This window comes from Heteronotia binoei, chromosome 2 (assembly GCF_032191835.1).
Source record: "Heteronotia binoei isolate CCM8104 ecotype False Entrance Well chromosome 2, APGP_CSIRO_Hbin_v1, whole genome shotgun sequence".
Lineage (NCBI taxonomy): Eukaryota > Metazoa > Chordata > Lepidosauria > Squamata > Gekkonidae > Heteronotia > Heteronotia binoei.
Window position 1 is genome coordinate 92,426,309 of NC_083224.1, and position 25,470 is coordinate 92,451,778.

The 25,470-nt window shown below is 41.3% G+C and overlaps 1 protein-coding gene across 1 annotated transcript; it reads right to left on the minus strand.

The window, feature by feature from the left end:
• Positions 1-2,136: 2,136 nt before the first annotated feature.
• Positions 2,137-24,375, minus strand: SLC16A4 (solute carrier family 16 member 4). Its single transcript, XM_060231623.1, has 8 exons — positions 24,226-24,375; positions 23,526-23,658; positions 22,889-23,032; positions 22,564-22,725; positions 20,056-20,616; positions 17,932-18,143; positions 16,003-16,096; positions 2,137-2,417 (listed from the first exon to the last, which is right to left on the minus strand). The coding sequence occupies exons 1-8, from the start codon at positions 24,367-24,369 to the stop codon at positions 2,275-2,277; spliced, it is 1,593 nt and encodes a 530-aa protein (XP_060087606.1). The 5' UTR covers positions 24,370-24,375; the 3' UTR covers positions 2,137-2,274.
• Positions 24,376-25,470: the final 1,095 nt, after the last annotated feature.

Below are 25,470 nucleotides of genomic sequence, written 5' to 3' on the forward strand. Positions count from 1 at the left end.
TCCGTTAAGAATGTTTATCCATGGATGGAAGAAATTGAAGATTTAGGCCTTAATGAAAGTGAAGGTATACTGTACAATGGTACGAGGTCAGAGATTCCTCCTAGGAAATGGCTGCCAATGGTTAATGGGTTTAAAGTCTCTGTTTTCTTGTGATTGTTTCTCATCCTCTGTCTTCATTGTAGTAGAAGGATCTTCCAAGTTGGAAGGGTAGCCAGATGGAAAGAATCAAAGAAAACCATGTGAAACCTGCTATTTGGCAGCCATCAACAAATACCAACACTTTCATTCCCTTTGTACACTTTAGAAGAAGAAGAAGAAGAAGGTATTGGATTTATATCCCACCCTGTACTCTGAATCTCAGAGTGGTCACAATCTCCTTTACCTCCCCACACCACAACAGACACCCTGTGAGGTAGGTGGGGCTGAGACAGCTCTCCCAGAAGTTAACCTGGGACAGCTGCAAGAGCTATGGCTGACCCAAGGCCATTCCAGCAACTGCAAGTGGAGGAGTGGGGAATCAAATCCGGTTCTCCCAGATAAGAGTCCAGGCATTTAACCACTGCACCAAACTGGCTCTCAGTTTGCATATGTTTATTTTCTGGGAAAAGATTAAATATAAACGTGCAATAGGGACAGACCTACTCAAGGGAAATAAACATAAGTAGGGTACCTGGCCCAGCACTGGTAAGGACTTAATATACCTATTGCCTGGCACTGTTAAAACTGAGGTTGTCAAACACATGATGAGTTATGGTACTGGTTGGCAAGCTGAAATAGCCAGAAATGTCTTAGACAAAAACCATGTGCTTCAGCATTGACATGTGCCACCTGAATATGCCATATGGATCTGTGTCTTTGGCTTCCTTTTGTCACTAGGCAGCTGGCAATTTTTAAGGCTGCATGAAGCAAAGTGTAAAATGGCCATGTACCCCATGCATCCCATTGTCTGGGTAAAAGACTTTGAAAGGCAACATTATACAAGAGTTGGTTGTTGTTGCTTTGTCTCAAGTGCCATCATGTGGGGATTTACTCATGGAGTGTTCATACCAATGATGAACAGATGGGAGGATAGGAAAAATCCCCCCCCCCCCGGCTCATTACTGGTGAAGTTTCACAATATTTATTTTTATCCTTGTTAGCTGGGGATATGCTTCATTGTATAGAATTGGTCACCTTTCAGATTACAAATTTCCTAATTCAAGGGTTCCTGAATAGGCAATATCCTACCTTATCATAGGCGGTCTTGATATGCTTATAGGGAAGAGGTGATTGGCATGTGTACATGCAGCGAAACACTTGCATGTAATACTAATCATACATGTGTATAGGCAAGATGTAATACCAATTTTGTAACATGAGAGATTGATTGTACTTAGAGGTTATCCTTTTTTTGTGTGAACCATCCTGTAGAATATAAAAATTGATACAGTTTTCTGTACTTGTTTGATTTTGCACAATCTGTTTAGGCAAAGAAAGTGTTTTCCTATATGAGCGCCTTGCATCCATTTACAAGTAGGTTTATTCACAGATGTTTGTACTCTACTCACTTATTTTCCCATACCAACCAAAGGCCAGTATCTATGTTTTGCAGTTAAAAGACCTTGTGCACAAAGATATTGATGAAATGGGAAACTTTGTGCCCTACTGTGTAGTCCCTTATAGGAAGCTGTGTGACCTGAGCCAGCAGTGTTATCTTCTGTCTTCATTCTCAATGGATTTGTACTTGGCAGATTACCCTTTAAAGTGTGATGGATTTTTTTTTTTACTATGACATTTAAATTTCTTCCATCTTCTTCACTAGTGTTTCCTTCTTTGGTCTCCTGTTTACTCTTTTAATGGTGTTGGTCTTCACTTTCTGAATGCAGACCTGGGATCTTCAAAGGTGAGTTAGTTGTTCTTATGTTTTGGACAACAAAATCAAGCATTTCTCAAGATTTGGGAGAGATAGGGTGCTTATTATTTACATATCTATGTAAGAATAAACCAGCTGTCCCCTGAGAATACTGAAATGGCATGCTAAGCTTCCGGTGGACAAGGTAGGAGTGAATGGGAGTCCTCAGTCCAGCTTGCAGTTCAGGTATAGGTTCAGGAATTTTCGGTTGGAAGCATAGATTACTTTCATGCTGAGGTGTTGAGACATCAGTTTCAGAAAGGTGTCTTATTGGGCAAAGGTTCCTTAATTTATTCCTTTTTCCTCACAATGAACAAGCCAGTAAATTTAATTATAGCCTCAGCAAGATTTAGCTTTTCCCATTGGTGAAGAACTTTGTCTGCTTAAGCAGCTGGTTCAAGTTCTTTCTTTTTCCTCCATTTTTGGACTAAAGGCTCAAAGAAGAGTGAAATTGGAGAAACAAGGAAGCAGATGCCAGCAAAAATGAAAGAGCAGGCATACGTCTGAGTGTAATCATACAACCAACCTGTAAGAAGAATGCAGTTAGTTATTAAAGTTCAGTTATTAAAGCTTTTGTATTTCCACAGTTCAGTTATTAAAGCTTTTGTATTTCCACCAAGATGAAAATTTAGAGATAATTGCATTAAGTATATTTTTACTGACACCTCTTTCAAGGCAATTACTGCACCAGTTCTGATACAAGTGAACCAAAAAACAGCTGAGAGTATTGTATTTGCCTAACTACTTTTCAGCAACTAAGTAACTGCAGTAAAAAAAATCATCTGAAAAGACCATCAGGTCTTAAACATCATTTTCAAACGAGAGAGAGAGATTAGGTGGCAGAGGTATAAACTTTATAAAGGACAAACACAATTAAATGTTCTTTTTTAAAAAAAAACGTAAAACATGCTTAAAACATTAGCGCTCATTGGTCTTAAAGGTGCTTTCTTTATATTTCTCCCATTAAATCCAGGGAACTGGGCAAAGGAAGCTCTAGCTCTTTCCTTCCTTCCCCAGGGGGTGGGGGGGAGGAGCCTCAGCCAATAGAAGGGAGTGAGGCTTGGCTCAGTAGCTCTGCTGTGCGATTGAGCCTGGAAAAACAAGCTCTGCCTCCCTCCTTCCTCTCCAAGGGAGGAGCTTCAGCCAGTGGAGAAAATAGAAGTTTTACTCTGTAGCTCCTGTGTGATTGAGCAAGCCTTCCAAAGCAAGCTGTTATGCAGAAGGAAGCAAGAAAGAGGGAGAAGGAAGCAGTTGATAGCCAGTTGCTTGGGGACTTCATAGCCCTCTGGGGACCTCATTTGGCCTTCGGGCCGCATGTTCGACACCCCTGATCAGCATCTTATGTTTTTCAGATTTGATAGTGCACTTCTAAGCAGAGTTTTATACCTTTTAAGTCCTATTGTAATTTTGTTCAGGAATGCACTGTAAATATAGACCAGGAGACAGAATTCATGTTACTTTGAAATTGTCTTCCAGATAAACATGCTGCCTCTTTTCGGAACTTTTCTAGGGTCCTTGTTATGCCAGAGAGTTTTCTGGTAAAAGGAACCCCAGGAGCTGTATGCTCAGCTTGTATGTCCAAGGAGACTTTGGACTTGTATACCTCAAAAGGACTAGACTGTAGCATAGCAGGTGGCTTTTCTATTAAAAATCCTGACCTGTGCCCATGGTTGTAGGTTTTCTTGATGTGTTCTGCATCTTTCCGCTATGTAACCTTCAAGGAAAGATTGTTCTACGTGCTTTTGGTAGCTTTCATCATTTTAGATTATATAGACTGTATTCTCAAGATTAAACATATCTGTTCTTTTAACTTTTCTTTATGTGATGCTTGTAAAACCATATTTTTGGTCTATTCCAAATTCTCTCTCACTTTTCTATACCAGTAGTCAGCATTTGTTGAGCATTATTGAAGAGATGCTAATACGTCTCTGGTATATACTCCTAATGTTATGTTCATAGAAAGTGGAAAAGGCAAAGGACTTGGAGACAGATTTCCCCCATGTCTTTTCTGTAAGTCTGCTTAAGTTCATACTAATATGAATGTCATATTAGCCACCTGTAACATTTGTCAAATGACACATTAATTAATTTATATTAGTATCCCGCCCTCCCTGCAAACAAGCTCAGGGTGGCTAACAGCATATTAACATCATAAAATACAATAATCTATTATAAAACAATATTAGTATAAAACATTAAGCAATTGTTAAAACCATAATATATAAAATATAAAATTTTTGAGCACTTGCCATGAAATGCCAATCTGATCATACTGTAGTGATATGAAATAATTGCAGAACACAGTCTATGGTGACTGGGTGCTCATGGCCCTGTTTGGTAAGATTATTACTTTCTGTTTTCATGCTGTGTCATGCTGTTTTTAAAATGTACCACTAGAGGGCTCATGCCTTTTCCAAGACAGCCTTACTGGACTTCTGTTTCAAAATATTCTAAACCAGGGGTGTCGAACTCATTTGTTACATGGGCTGGATCTGACATAAATTAGACCTTGTCGGGCTGAACCATGTGTGTCATAAAATGTAATGCCAGATAGCAGAGATATAAACTTAGCACTTGTTGGTCTTAAAGGTGTTTTCTTCATATCTCTCCTGTGTGATCCAGGGATCTGGGCAAAGGAAGCTCTGGCTCTTTCCTTCCTTCGCCAGGGGACCAGGAGGGGAAGGAGGGAGAATTGACTTAGTAGCTCTGCTGTGCAATTGAGATATACTTTCCCTCCCCCACCTCCCCAAGGGAGGAGCGTCAGCCAATGGAGAAAATAGATAATAAAAGGAAATCACCGGAAACAATGTAACTTTCACAAAACTGTACAAATATATTTAGTGCAAACCGAATTGAACAAAAAGAACAGAACACCTGTACAGTATGAATAATGTCCCCCCCAAAGTCTTTCCACAGCCTGAAAGTCGGCTTCCTGATAGACACAGGGGTGGGCAAAATCCTTTGAACTCAGCGTTCAACTCCAATTGGCATGGAGAAACCGCTTATTGCAGGAAATTGCGAGGAGTCTTGCCCATGCCTGTGTCTATCAGAAGAAGCCGACTTTCAGGCTGTGAAAAGACTTTGTGGGAACATTATTCATACTGTATACTCAGTGTTCTGTTCTTTTTGCTCAATTCAGTTTGCACTAAATATATTTGTACACAGTTTTGTGAAAGTTACATTGTTTCCGGTGATTTCCTTTTATTATCCATTGAGTACACGGATTCCAGTTGTGTTTATCATTACTAATTAGTGGAGAAAATAGAGGCTTTGCTCTGTAGATCCTATGCGATTGAGCAAGCTTGGCAAGCTGTGATGTGGAAGGAAGCTAGAGAGAGGGAGAAGGAAGCAGTTGCTCAGGAGCCTGATAGGAGCTCTCAGGGGGCCTGATTTGGCCCCTGGGCCACATGTTTGACACCCCTGTTCTGAACTGTTGCTGCTATTATGTCTTCCATTCATGTAGTTTTTCCCTTTATCACTCACAACAATGGAGAACATAAGAAAAACACTGCTGGGTCAGAGAAAGGATCCAACTAGGTGAGTATCCTTTTCTAGCAATAGACAGCCAGATAGCCAGATGACTTTGAGAAGCCAACAAGTTATAAGGCACTGAAAGTCATAGTATCATAGAGCTGGAAGGGTCCTTCTAGGTCATCTAGTCCAACCCCCTCTTCATTGCAGGAAATTAAAAGCAATAAGAGCATTCCCTAACGATGGCTGTCCCGCCTCTGCTTTGGAGACCTTCAGTGATGAAGAGCACCATGCCTCCCCAGGTAACTTTTCTGTTGTTGAACCACTCTACCACTAGGAGGTTTCTAACAGTCCTCTCCATGAATGTCATCAGTATCTGGGATTCAGTGCTGTCAAGTTTCATTTAGCTATCATGGCTACTAATCTGTGAGAATAGGTCTGACTTTCTTTAAAGAATCATGGTCATTGCCACCATTGGTAATAAAGTCTATAAGTTGACCGTGCATTGCCTGAAATAGCACTATCTTTACCCATTCTGACTCTATCAGTCAATTTTGTTGAGTTATCCTGAGTTCTACCATCATGAAAAAGCGGAAAAGAATTTCTCTGGCCTACTGTCTGCATAGCAGTCACAATTTTATAAACCTACCATTTAAAAAAGCAAATGTTTTAGCATCATAGAGAAAATGCTCTAATCCTCTGTTAATTTTAATTCCTCTTTTCTGAATCTGTTCCAGTGCTATGATACCCCTTGAATGGAGGCAATTATAAATGTGGCAAATTTGTCTGACATCATTATAGTTCTGACTGTTATATTTTCTCTAACTTTTCTAATCATTCCTAATACTGCATATGCCTTTTGTACAGCTGCATACTGAGCAGATATTTTCAGTGAATTGTCCTGTATGATTTAAGAGCTATTTCCTATGTAAACACAACCAGTTTGGATCACAGTCAACACTTATGTATGAAGTTAGATTCCCTCCACTGCAAGCATGTGTAACTTTGTCCTTATTTATATTGAAGCTCATTTGCAATTTTGTTGTCCATTCCCTCAATCTGAAGATATCTTTTTGTAGTTCTTGACAGTCTGTTTTGGGTTTCACTATCCTGAATACTTTGGTGTCATCTGGCTACATTTATTTATTTATTTGTTTGTTTAAAATAGTTATTGGCCACCTTTCTTCCTTTCAGAGCTCAAGGCAGCTTACAGAATAGATAAAACAGAAAATAAAATACATTAAAACCACAAAATTTAAAATTTCAACTCAATACTGCTAATAAACATAACCCAATACAGTTCTAAATATAATATATCACTGGTCACTTATGAACAAGTTATATGCCAGCATACCCAAGATGAATCTTTGGTAATTTCACTGTTTACTTCCATTAACTGAGAAAACTGCCCACATCTTGTTCTTTAACCAGTCTTGAAGATGATGTGTCCCCTTTTTCCATGATTCTAAAGGATTCTAGAAGACTAGTGAAGGAGGACTTCCCTTTGCAGAATACTTGCTGATCCACCTTCCGCAAAGTTGTTCTGTGTTGGATTTATGCACTATGAATATAACAATGCATGTGGATGCAGATGTTTCTTCCATTCCCTAGTAGTCCCCTGAGGCCTCTGAAAATGTGATGTTAGTGCAGAGGTTTGTTATGAGGGCTGGATCTGACATAAATGAGACCTTGTTAGGCAGTGCCATGTTGGGTGTTCCTATTTAAGATTAGGTAGCAGAGATAGAAACTTTATAAAGGACACAGACAAACACAATTAAAGATTTTTTAAAAAACAACAACTTAAAACATGGTTAAAACATTAGCACTCATTGGTCTTAAAGGTGCTTTCTTTATACTTCTCCCATTAAATCCAGGGAACTGGGCAAAGGAAGCTCTGGCTCTTTCCTTCTTTCCCTGGGGGCCAGGAGGGGGAGGAGCCTCAGCCAATAGAAGGAAGAGAGGCTTGGCTCAGTAGCTCTGCTGTGCGATTGAGAGAGCCTGGCAAAGCAAGCTCTGTCTTCCTCCCGAGGGAAGAACCTCAACCAATGGATAAAATAGAGGTTTTGCTCTGTAGCTCCTGTGCAAAGCAAGCTGTGATGCAGAGGGGAGCAAGAGGGAGAAGGAAGCAGATGACAGCCAATTGCTCGGGGGCCTCATAGGAGCCCTCTGGGGGCCTGATTTGACCCCTGGGCCGCATGTTTGACACCCTGTGTTAGTGGTTATTTGGAGTTTCATGGACAAAATACTATTGAGCACAAGGAGCTGCTGTGTGGAAAGGGATCAGACAAAACAACCTCTTTTCATTAAAAGATCTACTGGGGCGGGGGGAGGGGAGGGAGAGAAGGAACTGGGGTGATATTACACAGCCTTCACTATACATACATGGCATTTTGTCCATGAGGCTCCAGTGACCACTATAATCAGCTGTTTGGAAGTCTCAGGGGCTCCTAGGGGATTGGAGGTAGGAACTATACACCTTCCATGCAGAACAATGTTTTGGCATCTTTAAGACCAATGAAGTTTTGTTATGGGTATAAGTTTTTGTGTGCATGCATATTTATTCAGATACCCAGAATAAAAATTTGTTGGTTTTAAAGGTGCCACTGGAACAAATGTTGTTCTGCTGCTTCAGATCAACATGTCCAACCACCTGAATCTACCTTCCATGCAGTTCACTGAGTGTTAAGCAAATCCAGTTCTGGGAATATTAGAAAGTTAGGCTGGTGAATCTTTAACTTCCCAGGTCCCTTTTTAAAAGTGGCATTACATTGGCTAGTCCCCATTCCATTTGTGAGGAGGCCAGTTATAATGAGGTTGCATATTTCAATTAAAAGTTCAGCAGCTTCACATTTGATGCCTTTAGGGACTCAGAAGTGAATGCCACATTGTCCCTCTGACTTGCTCATTTAAAATCTTTCAGGTAGCATCATTTGTCAGTGTAACCTAGCTGCTTAGAGGCTGTTCCTGAAACAGTGGTTCAGATGTGGATATTCCTCCAATATCATCCATAGTTGGGCACAAATGCAAATAATTCATTTAATGCATCTGCAAATGTACTATTTTTTCTCTAGCTTTCTGCATATCCTTGTCACCTAAAGTAATATTGTCTCCACTTGCCCCCCACTCCTCACATCACCTTTCTGAGGTTCATTCATGGCTACTGGCATAGAAGGGCAGCAGGAAAAATCTGTTTGCACCCTTTATTAAACTGATGTTACAGAACTCAGTATCTTGAGTCTGCTCATTTACCGTACAGTCATAAACAAACCAACAGACTGAAATAATAATGATGAACCAAGTTAAAATAAACTGATAATTAGTGTGTATTTGATACAAGGAATTCAATAAAGATTCTTCAGTAAAGTGACCTTGTGCTGGTTTTCTATCCTCAGTATAACAACTTGGTTACAAAATCAAAACAAAGTTTTAAACTGTTTTCACGGCACCCGTATCATTCCATTGAAGGAGTAATTCCTTTTGATTGCAATATCTATTGTAAACAGTCTCTCTAATCCTTGGACACACAGACTGTACACAGTTCATTAGTCGTAAACAACTTCTGACACCTAAATGGACCCAAGTACCTCTGTTGTAGTGCAGGTACTCCAAACTGTTCTCGAACTTGGTCTTGCCTCCTCCAGGTAGTTCTGTCAACAATAGTTGCTGGCTTTACATTATAGTTTCACCAAAGCTTTTTCAAAGGCAATCTGAGGATCAATCTAAAAATCATTACAAAGTTAAAACAGTCTCTGGCAATGTTCCCTCTAAGCTGCAGAGTCTTGTGAGCAAAAATTCTACTTTGTGAACTACTGGCATTAAAGTTGTGAGCTACTGCATAAATTAGTGTGTTCTGGGGCCAGTTTTCCTGAGCTAAGAAAATGTAAGCTGGAGTCTAAAATTCTGTGGGCTAGCTCACATTAACTCAGCTTAGAGGGAACACTGGTCTCTGGTACCAAATGGACTGAATATGAATACTGATTTGTCATGCTTTTTATAATGTGGTGGCTTGTCTGAATAAGGAATGTATTATGTAGAACAAGTTTGGTAACATTGCCTTTAAGAAGGTTTGTAACAGCATTCCAGCTGTGAGGCATTAATGAAAGTAATTAAAGTATATTGGGATATGTAACCTAACTGATGTATGAGAATGGAATGAGACAGTGATTGTATGATTCAAATTGTATTGGTGAGTGTTAGGAAATACATGTGTTCTCAAAAATATGTGTTCTGTGTTCTCAAATAGGAAATATATGTAAAAGGAAGTACGTAATGTTGACTGTTTTAACTCAATTAGTATGTTGAGGATGGAAAACCAGCACAAGGTCACTTTAATGAGAATCTTTATTGAATTTCTTGTATCAAACACACACTAATTATCATTCAGTTTACTTTAACTGGGTTCATCATTATTATTTCATGGTCCGTTGTTTTGTTTATGACTTTGCCTTTCCATGATTCTCTCTTGTTACTTGAACACATTTACCATATAGGCATGCCTATGGATTTGATCATACTTTCCACAACCACAGTATGTGTTCTGTTGTTGTGGATTTAAATAATTTATAAAATCCAAAAGGGCTCTGATGCTTTTCTCTCTCCTCTTCAGCTTCATTTAACTGACCCAGTTTTTAAGAAGTTTCATCTTCTGAAATTAAAGGAGGCTGGGTTGGACTTTCTCAGTGATTTCTACTTACACTTCTGTTCAGCTTGCTAATCTTGTGGTGGTCACTGTTTCTAAGCTGCTTGGCAATAATATGAGAATAATATATCGGCGCTGTTCTGCATTTAATGAATGTTTATCTTCTTCTGGCTTCCTGACAAATGCTACCTATCTCTCCCCCCCCCCCCCCCCAATATCTAGAAAACTGCATCATGACTTTAACATTCACCATGTGGCAAAAAAATAACTGAAGCAACCCATCATTACATGTCATCCTTTGGTTGCTTTACAGACTTGTTTTTCCCACCTCAAGATCACTATTGGTACCAGTCCTTTGGGTGGGGGGATTCAGTGTTCATGTGAGCATGGCATTTCCTGACATATCATTGGGAAATAGTGTTGAGTTCAAATGAAGAATGGGTGGCTTTCAGTGTGATTTGGAATTATAATAGCAAGAAGACTTAAAAAGTCAAAACCAAACAGATTAATATAATGCCATATTAGCAGGCAAGACATGTAAAAAATTCAAACACAAACCATAGAACCATGATTACAAAACCACACATACAATAAAACCAATATAATCCAGCACTTAAAAACCACAGCCATTTGAAAATCCATAGAAACATTCTTCAGGCAATAAAATTAGCACATATTAGTGGATAAGTGCTCAGGAAGGGACTCAGCTAAACTCCCAAAGAGGCTGAATTATAAAAAGCTCTGGAGAAAAATTGTCTTTGTCAGGTACCTGAAAACTTACATAGCTGGAGCAATGGTGGGACTCTGGGGAGGGCAATCCGTAACCTAGGTGTCAGCCTAGAGAAGATACTGTCTCTGGTATTTGCTCACCATTGTTAGTGGAACCACATGAAGTGGGGCCTCTGACAAAGATCTTAACCATAAGGCGGGTATGTATGGAAGACTACAGCCCTTCCAAATACCATGTCTTGAGACCACGTAAAGTGTTAATCATCTGGCCATAAGGTATGTGAGTGCTTTTTGCTGATAAGTTGGTTGTGTGCTACAGATTTCTTCCTTGTGGGGAATCAACTTCTCATCACATGGGGCCAAGCAGGCTCAAACTATGATAATGGTAGTAGTAACAAATAATAGGGCCCTAGTGTGGAAACAACGAGGTGGAATACTTTTGTTACAAAGGACTTCAATTGAAAATGCAAAGTAGACAAAGAAAAAGTTAAAGAGAACTTAAGAGATGGATAGAGAAGGGAAGAAATGAGGTGGAGGGCAAATAGTAATGACTAGTTAAGCCCTGTGGCGCAGAGTGGTAAAGCAGCAGTCCTGCAGTCTTAAGCTCTGCTCACGACCTGAGTTCGATCCTGGTGGAAGCTGGGTTCAGGTAGCTGGCACAAGGTTGACTCAGTCTTCCATCCTTCCAAGGTTGGTAAAATGAGTACCCAGCTTGCTGGGGGTAAAAATGTATATGACTGGGGAAGGCAATGGCAAACCACCCCGTAAAAAAAGTCTGCCATGAAAACGTTGTGAAAGCAACGTCACCCCAGAGTTGGAAACAACTGGCACTTGCACAGGGGACTACCTTTACCTTATAGTTATAATCATCATAGATACAATAAAAGCCCAACGTGGTGGCACATCCCTCAGTTTTCATTGGAAGTTGTGGCAACCACAGGAGTAGCCTTGCATTCTGTCATCACTCACCCCTGTCATAGGGGAGTGTCTCTGTGACTCGCCTGCTGCTGGTCCTGCCAAGCCAGAACCCTACCAGTCAGCCTTTGATGTCTAAGGGAGACAGTTCTCTGCTGAGAGGTTCTCCTGGATCCTTATTGATTACTACTGGCTCTCCTCAGACCATCTCCCCCCGCCCCAAACAACACTGCCACCGTTTTACCACCTCCAACTAATACTCCCTTCTGAAGTTGCACTTATCCAGTACCCAGCCCTACTGTTGGGGAAGTGAGATATAAATATATTCTGTTTATAAATATGCCAGAAACTCCTCCTTATGAGGCAATAGTCCACCTCTTCATTTACAGCGCAGTCTGTGATTGAATCCAGTGTGAACTGATCTCATGTGGCATACATATTTGCTTAAGTAACATTGAACATCATTTAATAACTATATACACTGAAGCAAACTCTGACAGAAAACAGTTAAATCTCTTCATCTGACAGAAAAGTGTCATCACGAGGAGAGGGGGAAGTTCAGCAGCAGCAGAGAAACAGAGGACGTTTTCCCACAGAGCTTACCTCGGAGCGACGTCCCTCTTCACCGCGCAGCGTCTGCGCGGATTTCCCACCAACTGCACCGCATAACCAGGAAGTGCCGGACCTTTTGCGTCGCAGTTCTAAACCGCTAAAAACCAGTTTACGTTAGCGATGCAAAAGCCGCGGCTCTTCCTGGTTATGCGGAGCAGTTGGTGGGAAATCCGCGCAGACGCTGTGCGGTGAAGAGGGACGTCGCTCCGAGGTAAGCTCTGTGGGAAAATGCCCAGACTCTCTATACTCTCTATATTCAAGCCCCCTTTCCACCTGCAAATAGTCTTCACTCTTTCTAATCAAATTAAGCAAATTAAGCAGTGAGCTGCTTCTTCTTAAAAGGCAGGAAGCCGTTTGAAAGCTCCCTTTTGCTCCCCCCCCACATTTGCAAGTGGGAGGGGGTGAAAGGCAGGCTTCTAATGGCTTCCTGCCTGCTTGCCTGTCTTTCTGTCATTTCTCTGTCTTCCTTTCCTTTCCTTTCCTTTCCTTTCCTTTCCTTTCCTTTCCTTTCCTTTCCTTTCCTTTCCTTTCCTTTCCTTTCCTTTCCTTTCCTTTCCTTTCCTTTCCTTTCCTTTCCTTTCCTTTCCTTTCCCCAAAACTTTTACATAACTCTCCATTCATTATTCTCATTCTCTCTCTCTGGCTGTTTCTACACTTGGCAGAAGATCCTCTCTCAGTGCTCATTTTAAAGTGATCATCTACATTGCATATTGTCTTCATTTCTGTCTTGCTTTGCATTTTCTGATGTCTTCTACACTCAAGTTTGTTGAATGGGCATCAAAAACGGTTTCACTCAGGAGTTGCCCCCTCACTTTACAAGAGTACTTTTGAACAGGAGTTTTCCTGAACATCCACATCTAAGATCATAATTGTAGAACTTTCCCTCTTGAGTTTTCAAAATCCTCCCCAAAGCCCTGTCCCACATTTCATTGTTGGCTTGTGAGAGCACTGATTCAGGAAGTTGCTAGTTGTGTTGCTCAGAGGCGCATTGGCGTGTGCTCTCCTCCAAGCAGGGCTTCCCTTGCAAGGAAAGCCCAGCTCGGAGGAGAACACTCCCTGCCCAGCTGCTCTCGCCTTCAAGAGAAAAGCAACCGAGTGGGGCATCGGCGCAGCTTCTCCAAGCTGGGCTTCCCTTGCAAGGGCAGTCCAACTCAGAGGAGAACACACCCTGCACGGCTGCTCTCAAGGTGAAAGCAGCTGGGCACAGTGTGAGTGTGGCTTATCTGAGCGTGACTCAGAGGACAACACCTCCACAGTGTGCTTGTTGGAGGTGCTCCATGCCTCCAAGAGCGTACTGTGCAGGCCTGGCTCAGCCGCAGCCTGCCCAACCCCTCCTTCCACACCACATTGCCTGCTCTCCCCATGGCCGGGAGTGCAGTGGCAGGGCAGGTGTGGGTGGGGAGGTGTGAGGCAGGTGCTGGCCTGGGGCGCCTGAGGTCTTAGCACTGGGTCTGCCCACATCCCAGGCAGGCAAAAGAGACAGTGGTGATGTATGCACCCTCGGAGGCATCCTTCCTTTGCAAAGGAAGGCAGCTTTCAAGTGGCAGAGAGGCACCCCACTGCCCCCTTCACCTTCCTGGGTCCTGGGCAGGTGAAAGAGGTGGTGCATGGCAGCAATGTGTGCACTGCCATGAGTGGCAGGGGTCCTTGCCTGGGGTGGCAGGATCTATGGCCAGCGCATGGGAGTAGGCAAGGTTGGCGGTGGCCTGGGGCACCACCTCACCTATGGGGTACCCCCTCCCCACACTCTCAGCTGAGAGTGGCTGGATGGCATGTTGGCAGAGTTTTCCACCAAGCCTGGCTTCCCTCACAAGGGAAGCTGGGCTCAGGAGAATGCACTTCACCTGGCTGCTCTCTCCTTGAAAGCAAGAGCAGCCAAGCAGGACATATTCTTCACCAAGCTTGGAGAAGAGTGCACCCAACCCACCCAGATGCTCTCGCCTTCATGCGCAAGCAGCTGAGCGGGATACCTTCTTCTCTGAACTCGGCTTCCCTTGCAAGGAGAAAGAGGTAGCACATGGCAGCAGTGTGTCAACTGCTGCACGTGGGTCCTTGCCTGGGGCGGCATCTCTCCCTTGTTCCAGGTTGTTGCCGGCTCTGCCCACTTCTCCTGGAATAAAAGCCCAGTTCCAATCAGACCCAAAGCAAAGCCCATTTTGGGTGGTTGGGAGTGTGGGTGTGATTGCAGCGTCTTGACTGAGGTTTCAACCCCGCCCCCCCGAACACCTATGACAGGGCAATCTTGAGAGACAGCTGAATTGAACCTCCAGCCTCTGGGAGGGGTGAGGGCCTGCACGCTTTCTTCCTTCTTTTGCAAATGTAAATGTAAAATTCCGCAAAAGGTGAGGAGCAAATTTTTAAATGTGGAAGCATTTTGAATGATTCGAGTTTGTAACAGGTGGATTCAGTGCTCATTAGATCTGGAGCAAAGCTGAATGGAGAAAGGGCCTTTGTCTTTTTCTTTCATTCTGTCTATGTTCCTTCTTATTTTTCTTTCTCTCACTCCTTCCCACCCTCTTTTTCTACCTCCCTTTTGTTCTTTCTCTCATTCTTTCTCTGTATCTCTGTCATTTTATTTCATTCTGGCTGTGATCACACACACTAAATAATGTACTTTCAATTAGGATTGCCAGATTCAATTCAAGAAATATATGGGGACTTTGGGGGTGTAGCCAGGAGCAAAGTTGTGACAAGCATAATTGAGCTCCAAAGGGAGTTCTGGAAATCACTTTTAAAGGGACTGCACACCTTTTAAAAGTCTTCCTTCCATTTGGAAATAACTGAGGCACCTTCTTTTTGGGCTCATAGAATTGGACCCCCTGGTCCAATCCTTTTGAAACTTGGAGGGTGTTTTGAGGATACTAAGCTATAAATTTGATACCTCTACCTCAAAAAACAACTCCCCTAAAGCTCCAGATACCCACGGATCAATTATCCAGTATACCGTATGGGAATCGGTCTCCATATGGAATAATGGAGTGCCCAGCAGACATTTCCTCCCCTCCCCCTGCTTTCTGATGACCCTGAAGTGGGGGGAGGGCCTCAAAACCAGGGGACCCCCTGCCTCCAACTAGGGATTGGCAACCCTACTTTCATTCCACTTCCAATGCACTTTCCAACTGTATTTTACTGTGTGAACTGGCAAAATCCAGATGGAAAGTGCTTTGAAACTAGATTGAAACTGCATTACTTAATGTGTGAGATTGCAGCGTCTGTCTGTCTACCTTCCTTCCATTTCTTTTTCTCACTCTTCCTATCTTTTTCCTACCATTCTTTCTCTGTCTCTCTCTCTTTCATTCTGTTTGGCTACCTTCCTTCCTGTCACCTACACATTCATCGCCCCCCTCCTGAATATTTTTCTAGGACCCATTGTATGTCTTCCTTTTACTGCTAGTAGGCAATATTACATAAGTTTCAGTTGCTATTGCTTCTGTTCCTATAGGTAGAATGAAGTTCATTGTTACTTTATAGTTTCTTTTTTTCTCCCAGAAAGGTACCTGTCTGCCGTAGGATAGAAGGAAGAAAAGAGGATATATTCTGTTTTTTCCTTCCTTGAATCTTTAGCAGGGGTAAAATAAAATTCCTTTTGTGCTGATTGTTCCTATTAAGTGACTGAAAGTGTCAGATCACAGCCAGTTTTATTTAAAAACAAAGTACAGAGTAAGATGCCCTTCAGTTTGCTCTCAAGCTTGTTTTTGGTACTATGGCATTAATGGCATGAATATTTTTGTTGTTGTTATGATACCTGCAATTGGAGGACCAATGATGACTCCAAACCCAGCAAAGAATGAAGCAAGTCCCAAAGCACTGTGGAAACCTGGGGCACCTACAAAATCTACCTGTTGGAAAAAAACAAGTATTTATTACCTCTAGCTTATTGTGTGGTATATCTAACAAATGTTATTCCAACAAATTGCCCCCAGTTTGGAATATGTTGTGGTCCATGATGGATGGGAGGGATCATTAGGAAATCCCTTCGTTCCATGACACTGCTGAGCTCCAGAGATAGGTGAGCAGGATGCTGCTCATATAGTCCTGAATGAGTGGTACAATGCACATATTCCTTGTGTGGTCTGGGGTAATCTCAGTTTCACCTGCCACTCTGATAAATGTTGTTTGGGGTTCTACTCACTTTGTTCCAGAGAGTCTAGGCTTGTGTGTGTTTATAGTTAATTTCCATAGTACCTTCCCATTATGCAGAACGTCCTCCTTTAATAGGATTTTATTGAGAGTGTAGGGGTGTGTGTTTAAGTTTATTCATTCCAGGTCTTTGTCGTTAAACCATGGGTGCCCATCTGTGGCACATGTCGTGATTGTACACTTGATCTGGAATAGATGTGTGGGGGGTAAAGTTATGTTGACAGTTCTGCCTACTTCTTCAGTGTTGTGCTTTAGCCTGAGGCAAACCCATCTGAAAGCCTGGTAGGCTACATGTATACTGTAGCCTGAGCAAGAGTGTAACTGGCTTCTGTGTTTGACTTGTGACTTGTTTGCCAAAAAGGCAACCAGCACTGGTTGAGGCAATCTGAAATTAAATGCCTTTAAAAACAAAATCAGGCTGATTGCCTTTCAAACTATGACTTCTGCTTTGGAGAAAGTAACAGTATTCTCATATATTTCAAAAAAGAATCTAGAGGGCACCCAGAAAATCACAGGCTTATAATCTGCTCCAGGTAAACTGGTGGAAACTTTTATTAGAGACAGAATTAAGCACATAAAATAACAAGGCATGCTGAAGAGTAATCAGTATGACTTCAGTAAAAGGGAGAGCTGTCTAGCATTTTGGAGTTCTTTGAGGCAATTAAAAAATATGGACTAGGATGATCCCAGATATATTGATGCCATGAGATGCCATTAGTGAAGATGTTGACTAAGTGTGGCAGCAGCAGTGAAAATGGCAAATTCTATGTTTGGGATTATTATTAGAAAAGGGATCAAAAACACAATGGCCATTGTTGCAATGACTTTGGGCGTTTTCGCACTGACCTTACTCCGGAGCGATGTCCCTCTTCACCGCGCAGCGTCTGCGCGGATTTCGCACACGTTGCTCCGCAGAACCCGGAAGAGCCGCAAAGTCCCGCGGCTTTTGCATTGCAAATGTAAACCACCAAAAACCAGTTTACATTTGCAACGCAGAAGCCGCGGGACTTTGCGGCTCTTCCGGGTTCTGCGGAGCAACGTGTGCGAAATCTGCGCAGACGCTGTGCGGTGAAGAGGGACGTCGCTCCGGATTAAGGTCAGTGCGAAAACGCCCTTTGTATCAGTTGATGGCATAGCTGCATTTGGGTCATGCCAATTTGGGCTCAAGGGCACCAAAGCACCTGCTGGCACCTTTCCTGGTTACTGCCATGTGTGGTGGTGTTTTTTTAAGGAAGTGGATGGGGCCATGTGGGTTTTTTGCCCAGCAAGGCTTCTTATTAGCTGCTGGTTATTTCATTGACTGTGCAGGCACAGGAACAAGAAGGAGTAGGGACCAAAACTTGCAAGAACGTAATGGTTGAAAGAAACCAGAAATATGATGTCTTAAAAGTATTTTATTCTCTTGATGCTAATTGTTCTGCATAATGAAGTTGATAACAGGGTGTGCTCATCAGAAATTGTGTGCATTGTACAGATTATTTTTTGGAAGTAAAGTGCTGCCTTACAGTTTGCCTAATGAATTCTTGCTACTTACCAGTACAGGAAGCAAAAGGGCCAAGTATCCACCACTGAAAATGGCGAAGACTACTGCATAGGTCATCAGTGTTGGGAAGGTTGTGGCAAGAGGACCCAACAGGTTAGTGACACCACAAAGAATGAGGTATGTCTTATGATAATGATACTTCTTAATCCAGTTCTGATCTGCAATCCAGCCAGAAAGCAGCAGGCAGACTGTCTCTGTTATTCCTAAAAAGATTGAGGGGAGGGGTGTTTCATCTGCATTCCAACAAAACCTTCTTAGGAATTGTTAAAACATTGGCACCTGTTTTTCATTTTTTAAAGCATGCATCATATACAGGAGCTATAAAGTGCACATCTAAATACTCAGTTGAATCTTCTAAAGGTTGATAACAATGCTCATGAAAGATGTAACTCTAAAACTTGCTTTCTTTTTGATAATACATTCCCCTCAAGCAGATTAGCACTTTGAAAAGCAGGCTAGTTGGAATAATTTCACTTATATTAAACCTTCAGAAGAATCTCATTTAAATGTCAGCAAAATCAAGGAGAACCAATTGTTTTCATTGGTGTGAGGCTACCTCCTCCCTTAACAAAAAAGGGCACAGATAACACACTTTATGATAGTGACTCCCAAGTTACTGATTTTGCTCAGGACTCATTTATTTACACTTAATATTTCATTGATACCAGTAGCCAGTGCTCATAGTCTGGTAGTCTCATAAGCATTTTTGGAATTGTCAGATCCTCCATCATTAGCGAAATATTTTATAAACTAATATTAGGACGTGATGAATTATTGTCTTTCCCCCCATCTCAGGAAGTGATGAATTATTATTGCCCCCCCCAAGCAATAAAATGATTTTATGCTGTCAGGATTTGGGTTAAGAAAAAATAAACTGCACTGTTGTGTATGCATATCTATTTCATACATATTTCTAGATTGCAGTCATTCCCCATTATTTTCAGTTCTAAATTATTTTCCTTGTCCCATGTCCAGGGTTAGAACTAAATATGTGACTTGCTTACCCCCAAACAGCCTGCTAATTCACTTCATTCACCCCAGCTGAAGGCTGGGCAATAATCCTCAAGGATTTAATTTGGCTGTGGGATCTTCAACTGCTGATCCCTATTCTGTGTCAATATCTGTGCCACAGAATTTTTACATTAACATTTGAAAAGTGATTTTGTTGACAGTGAATGTTCACAATTTAATAAAGTCATTTTTAATTCTTGTTGTGTGTTTCTTACTTTAATATAAATATCCAGTGAGGGATCAAATTTTGTTCAAAACCATTTTTGTGAATTGGTTGTGAAAAGTGCACATATTAACAAATATGTAAATGTATCTTTGGGACAAAGATTATACAGTGGCATGTTCTGCATCATGTCTGTTAGCCGCCCTGAGCCCGCCTGGCGGGGAGGGCGGGATATAAAAATAAAATATTATTATTATTATTATTATTATTATTATCATCATCATCATTAGTTCTTTTCTAATGTTCTTTATGCCTACGGCACACAATGTTGATGTTTCCAGGGGGTAGTCTACACTAATCCAACGTTATAATTAATTTTCCTAAATATTGATTATTTTGTAATTTATAGCATCAGATTTACTTTGCTTATGCCTGCTATCATAGTGCAATGAGATCCTTTGTAACTAATGTATTTAAATCAGCCTTAGAATCCTGGAATTTAAGAGTCCTCAGGAACTACCAGCATGTAGTAAAACAAAATTTTGAGTTCAGTGGCACCTTTAAGACCAACAAAATTTTATTCTGGGTATAAGCTATTGTGAGCGTGCACACTTCTTCAGTAGTGTAAGCATTGCATCCTGTGGTTCTGGTTTCCTATATAATTCAGATTTAATGAACTGTATAGCTGAACAGATCCAAAAAAACAAGGCTCTACTGATGGAATGGATCCTTCCTACCTCTCACCATCATCTTCAACCTATATCACCCCAAAACCCTACTCCTATGGCTCACCTCCCACACACAGAACAGTGTAGACTGTAGCTTGAGGAGAGATCTGAGAACATCAGTGGAACCCTTTTGTAAGCATAAGTAATTTCTGCTAGCAGAAAGGCATCTTTGAATCCAACACCGCATTTTAAAAGAAGTTGCATTCTCCTTACCAGCCACTGAAATGATGTAAGCAGCATCCATTGAGTTTATGCCCAGTGTTTTAGCTCTGGCTGCAAGATGAAAGGTGGGAACAAAGTAGGCCAGCTGGCTGAAGAGAAAAGACCAAGTGAAAAGGTAGAAGAAAGGATTTTTCAGCTGGGAAAAATCAAGATGGCACTGCTTGAAGGGAAAAGGCTTAGATTCTTTTTCTTTGGATGATGGAAAGTAGGCTTCACTACTGGCTTGGTTGTTTGAATGATTGTTGATAAGCTTGTCTTTTTGTGGTACTTCAGAACACTTGTGGTTTACTGGAGCTGGCAGTTGTTCTTCAGCCAGTTGGAAGTTGCTTGTGTCAGCACATTTTTGACCTGCAGGATTCATTTGGTCTAATCCCGTGATGCAGATTTTGTTTTGACAGTGTTCAAACGCTTCTGGAAACTTACAGCTTGGAGATATTTGCATGTCATCATTTCTAATACCTACATCTTTGATTCTCTTCATATTAACTGGCCATAGTAGCATGCTAGAAGGTACAAGGTTCAACATCATGCCACCATATATTAGTAGAGCACCTAAGTGAATGGAGAGACTAAAGATGAGATTTTCCATCATGTCACCAGGAAAGCCAAAATTGGTTAACATTTTCACTGCAAGAAAAATGCTTGAAAAGAGCTTTTTAAATTTGTTAAAAGAGCTTTTTAAATTTGTCCTCTGAAATAATGTATACCAGGGGTGGCCAACGGTAGCTCTCCAGATGTTTTTTTTGCCTACAACTCCCATCAGCCCCAGCCAGCATGGCCAATAGCTGGGGCTGATGGGAGTTGTAGGCAAAAAAAATTTGGAGAGCTACTGTTGGCCGCCCCGATGTATACTGTTATGGTATTTCCCCATGACATTCTAGGATGTGATTAACAAAGAAGAAAAGAATACTTGAATATTCAGATCCTTTTTATTTTTTCATGAAATTGTCCTGCCTAATCATTAGTGCATTTAAGAGCACTAATTAGAAGCAATTAAGAGCATAAGAGAAGCCTTGTTGGATCAGTCATATGGTCCATCCAGTCCAACACTCTGTGTCACACAGTGGCCAAAAAAACCCAGGCACCCTCAGGAGGTCCACCAGTGGGGCTAGGACACTAGAAGCCCTCCCACTGTGCCCCCCCCCCCCAAGCACAAGAATACAGAGAATCACTTGCCCCAGACAGAGAGTTCCAACAATACACTGTGGCTAATAGCCACTGATGGACCTCTGCTCCATATGTTTATCCAATACCCTCTTGAAGCTGGCCATGCCTGCAGCTGCCACCCATGACTGTGAATTCTATGTGTTAATCACCCTTTGGGTGAAGAAGTACTTTCTTCTATCAGTTTTAACCCAACTGCTCAGCACTTTCATTGAATGTCTGTGAGTTCGTGTATTGTAAGAAAGGGAGAAAAGTACTTCTTTCTCTACCTTCTCTATTCCATGCATAATCTTGTAAACTTCTATCATGTCACCCCTCAGTCAATGTTTCTCCAAGCTAAAGAGCCTCAAGCTTTTAACCTTTCTTCATAGGGAAAGTGTTCCAACCCTTTAATCATTTTAGTTGCCCTTTTCTGCACTTTTTTCAATGCTATATCTTCTTTGAGGTGCAGTGACCAGAATTGTACACAGTATTTCACATGAGGCTGCAGCATCAATATATACAGGGGCATTATGATACTGGCTGATTTGTTTTCATTTCCGTACCTAATAATTCCCAGCATAGCATTTGTCTTTTTTATTGCAGTTGCACACTGTTTTGACATTTTCTGTGAGTCATCTACCACAACCCCAAGATCTCTCTCTTGGTCAGTCTCTACCAGTTCACACCCCATCAACTTGTATTTATAGTTAGGATTTTTGGCCCCAATGTGCATTATTTTGCACTTGGTCATGTTGAACCTCATTTGCCATGTTGACACCCGCTCACCCAGCCTTGACAGATCCCTTTGGAGTGCCTCACAATCCTCTCTGGTTCTCACTACCCTGAACAATTTAGTGTCATCCGCAAACGTAGCCACTTCACTGCTTACTGCCAACTCCACATCGTTAATGAACAAGTTAAAAAGCATTGGACCCATTTCTTTCTTTTATTACAAAGCAGTTTTTTGTGAAAGATGTGACATTGCAGGTTGAACACATGAAGCTGTCTTATACTGAATCAGACTATGGTCTTTCAAAGTCAGTATTGTCTACTCTGCAAGCTCTCCAGGGTCTCAGGCAGAAAGGTTTTTTACCTCACCTGCAACCCTTCCCCTAAAGATTTTTTATTCATTTATAGAATGAATAGCCAAGTGACTTAAAGCAGCAGAAAAATAAAGTTACTCTTTTACTCTAAAATATCTCATTCAGGATAACATCAATAATTTCAGTTACTGATTAACAGCTGGAAGAAAATATAATTGACATCATTGTGACATTTTAGAGATAAAGTATGTCAGAACTAAAAAGCCAAATTGCAGGTTTGTCTAAGTTGAGATGTGGGAAGGCTACTAACCTTGCCAACTGTAACTTTCTATCAGGAGTTGAACAAAAGGTGCCAGTACAACACACAGTCCCATTCCTGAACGACTAATTGCATTGGCTAGAGCTAGCCGCTTCTTGAAATACTTAACAATCATTACAGCTCCCACCTGATACAAGCAAGCGAAACCCAGTCCTAAAATGGAAAAATATATATGTAATATTTATGTTTATGTTAATGTATCTTCTATCCTCAGCCAGTTGAAACTGAATGTGTTTATCATCGCTAATATGATTCTGATCTGGAGCGATCTAGAGCTGATTTTTTTTACAAGACAGGTTTTGCAATCTGTGCTTACCTGATAGAAATCCCATAGAAACACAAAGGAAGGAGATACTAGTGGCCAGTGTGCTAATAAGACAGCTAGCACCAAACAAGCATGCTCCAATCAGTGACGTCTGCCGATCTCCTAGCATATCACATACTGTCGTTACTAGCGGAGCTGAAACAGAGTTGGGGGGAAGCCCTTTTAAAAAATGCACTACAGTATTTTGAGGAATAATTCAGGGTTTTAGCTGGAAGAATTAGTGAGTTGATTACTTAAGAACTTTCCCACTAATGGTGGGCCTTTTCTTGGTAAAGGAATCTTCCACAAATACAAGAGACACTTCCAGTGGCCCAGGGCTCTTGCACTATAGGCTTTAGAGAAGCTTCATATGATAAAGGCTTGCATTTCATGATGCTCGCATGTAAAGATGTGGTGGTTTCCTGGCTGAGACATATAATGACTGGTCCAATACCATTTAATAAGATTTTTTTGGGGGGGGGATCCCCCTAAGTGGAAATTTAGATTCTCATGTCCTTGTTACAAATAATTTTAAGTCAGTGGTTTACAAGAAAAAAGATTAGCAGAAAAATGCTATAGTGTAGATGTTGATGACATTTTGAATGATAATCTCTCTTTACATTGTTTAAATGAACATTCTTGTGCTAACCTGCTAGGAATCGAAGAGAGCTCATAATAGAGCCAATCCACCCGATGTGTTCAGAAGAGCCACCAACATTTTCTTGAAAGACCACAAAGAAAATTGCAAAGTTCTTCATTGTTCCCATTACAGACACATTTACCTTAATAACAACAAAATGCTCAGTACAATGTTAACTGCAACAGAAAGTCAATTGCTAGTTCCCACTTGTCCCTGTTCTGCAGAACATAGTACTTCCCCATTTTAGGTTAGAGTCTGTATAGGACCTAGAAGAGGGGAATCCTTCCATATACATTTGGGGCTCTCATGGTAGATCCCCTGTTGGGGATCTCCATGATTAGGAATACATTTGCTTTTTCACTTACGTTATTGCACACACCCCACCCTCCTGGTCCTCTATGGGCATTCAACAGCAACTTGCAACTGACTGAGCTCATTCAGATGACAGCTTCCTCTGCTTCTGATTGGATGTGGGACCACAGAAAGAACCTCAGGAAAAGACATAACTTTTTGCCTGTAGGACAGCCTTCATCCTCATTAAATTAAATTGACAATGGGTAATTCAAAGCCCATATACATGTACCTGTCTGTCATGTAGGCTGGTAACTAACCACTTTGAGTTCAAGCAATCTATTTCCAAGAAGCATAATAATCTGTTGAGCTCACCTGTTATGATGTTCAAAGTAACACCTTTGTTCCAATTTCTTACCAGAAAAAAATGAAGCACGATCATCCATCCCCAGCCTCCATCAGGAGCTTCTATATTGTTCTGGTCTTTGCCATATTTTACCATTATTGGCTGATCTTCTCTCATCCGTGTTCTTACTGCATGTTTTGTAGTGATGACTGACATTCTGAAAGCCCCTTTTAACTCGAAGTCTCTTTCTCAGCCTCTTAAAAATGCAAGCTGGCTCTGATGCTTTACTTCTGATCTTCCACTTAACCATTAACCACATGTTTTTAATTGTTGGAAAGTATTATGAAAGGGATGTCTTCTAAGCAATATGGGCTTCTTAACTACCACCTAAGATGCTGTTTTATGGAAAAGTCCCTGCAGAAAGCAAATGTCTATAAATCTCAGTGGATTTTTGTCCTGGCCTGCTTTATCAGGTAACTGTCTGGCTGTCGGTCTTCTTTGTATGGATTGGTATTGATTAAAACTGTGTAATGCACTTTGAGGACCAAGATAGATGAGGTGGCATCACCAGGTCTGACACAGGGACCCTACTGTCATTTTAAAGCCTAACATGGGTGACTGGAAAATGCTCAAGAGGGCTTGATCCTGACAGCAAGACCAGACACCCCTCACACACCTTTTCAAGTGCCAAAATGGCAGTATCTCTTAGCAGCTGTTTTAGCACTTGGAAAGGTAAGTGGGCTGGAGGGGGAGGGATCAAGAGTGCCTGGTCCTGTCATGCTGCCTCATGGAGTTTTTAAATTGGCAACAGTATCTAGTTTGGCCCTATGTCTCACTGAGAAAATTGAACTTGCATATTTAGTAAATAAGCACTGTCATTGTAAGTTCTCTGTTTGAGACATGTCTTTAACACAATAAAGTAGACACAGAATAAAACAGTACATCATGACAGATTAATTCTAAATTAAGATCTGGTGCCAGAAAGGCTGCATTTTCAAGCAACGATATATAAGTACCATGAACAAATTACTGAGAAATCATCTCAACAATATATAATTTATAACTAGCATAGTACATATAAAGTGCAATTCTCAGACCCAATTTCCTCAGTCACAAAGTAGATTCTCAGACCTGCGCTTGTGCAACATGTTGACTATTCTTTATTGGACTGAGAATAAATGATTAATTGGATGGCATTCAACCCCCTCCTTGAAGGACTTGGAAACAGACCCATAGACCAGTATTTCTGCTGAGGTGGAATCAAAGGATCCTTTTACTGTCCTAAGAATTACTATTGAAGTTTGTATGAACTTTGCC

Coding starts and splice junctions, on each gene's coding strand:
- SLC16A4 (XM_060231623.1), bottom strand. CDS start 24,369: ATGTCAGTCATCACTACAAAACATGCAGTAAGAACACGGATGAGAGAA. Junction 23,033..23,525: donor CTCTCTTCGATTCCTAGCAG/GTTAGCACAAGA, acceptor ACTCTGTTTCAG/CTCCGCTAGTAACGACAGTA. Junction 2,418..16,002: donor CATTGGTCCTCCAATTGCAG/GTATCATAACAA, acceptor TTCTTCTTACAG/GTTGGTTGTATGATTACACT.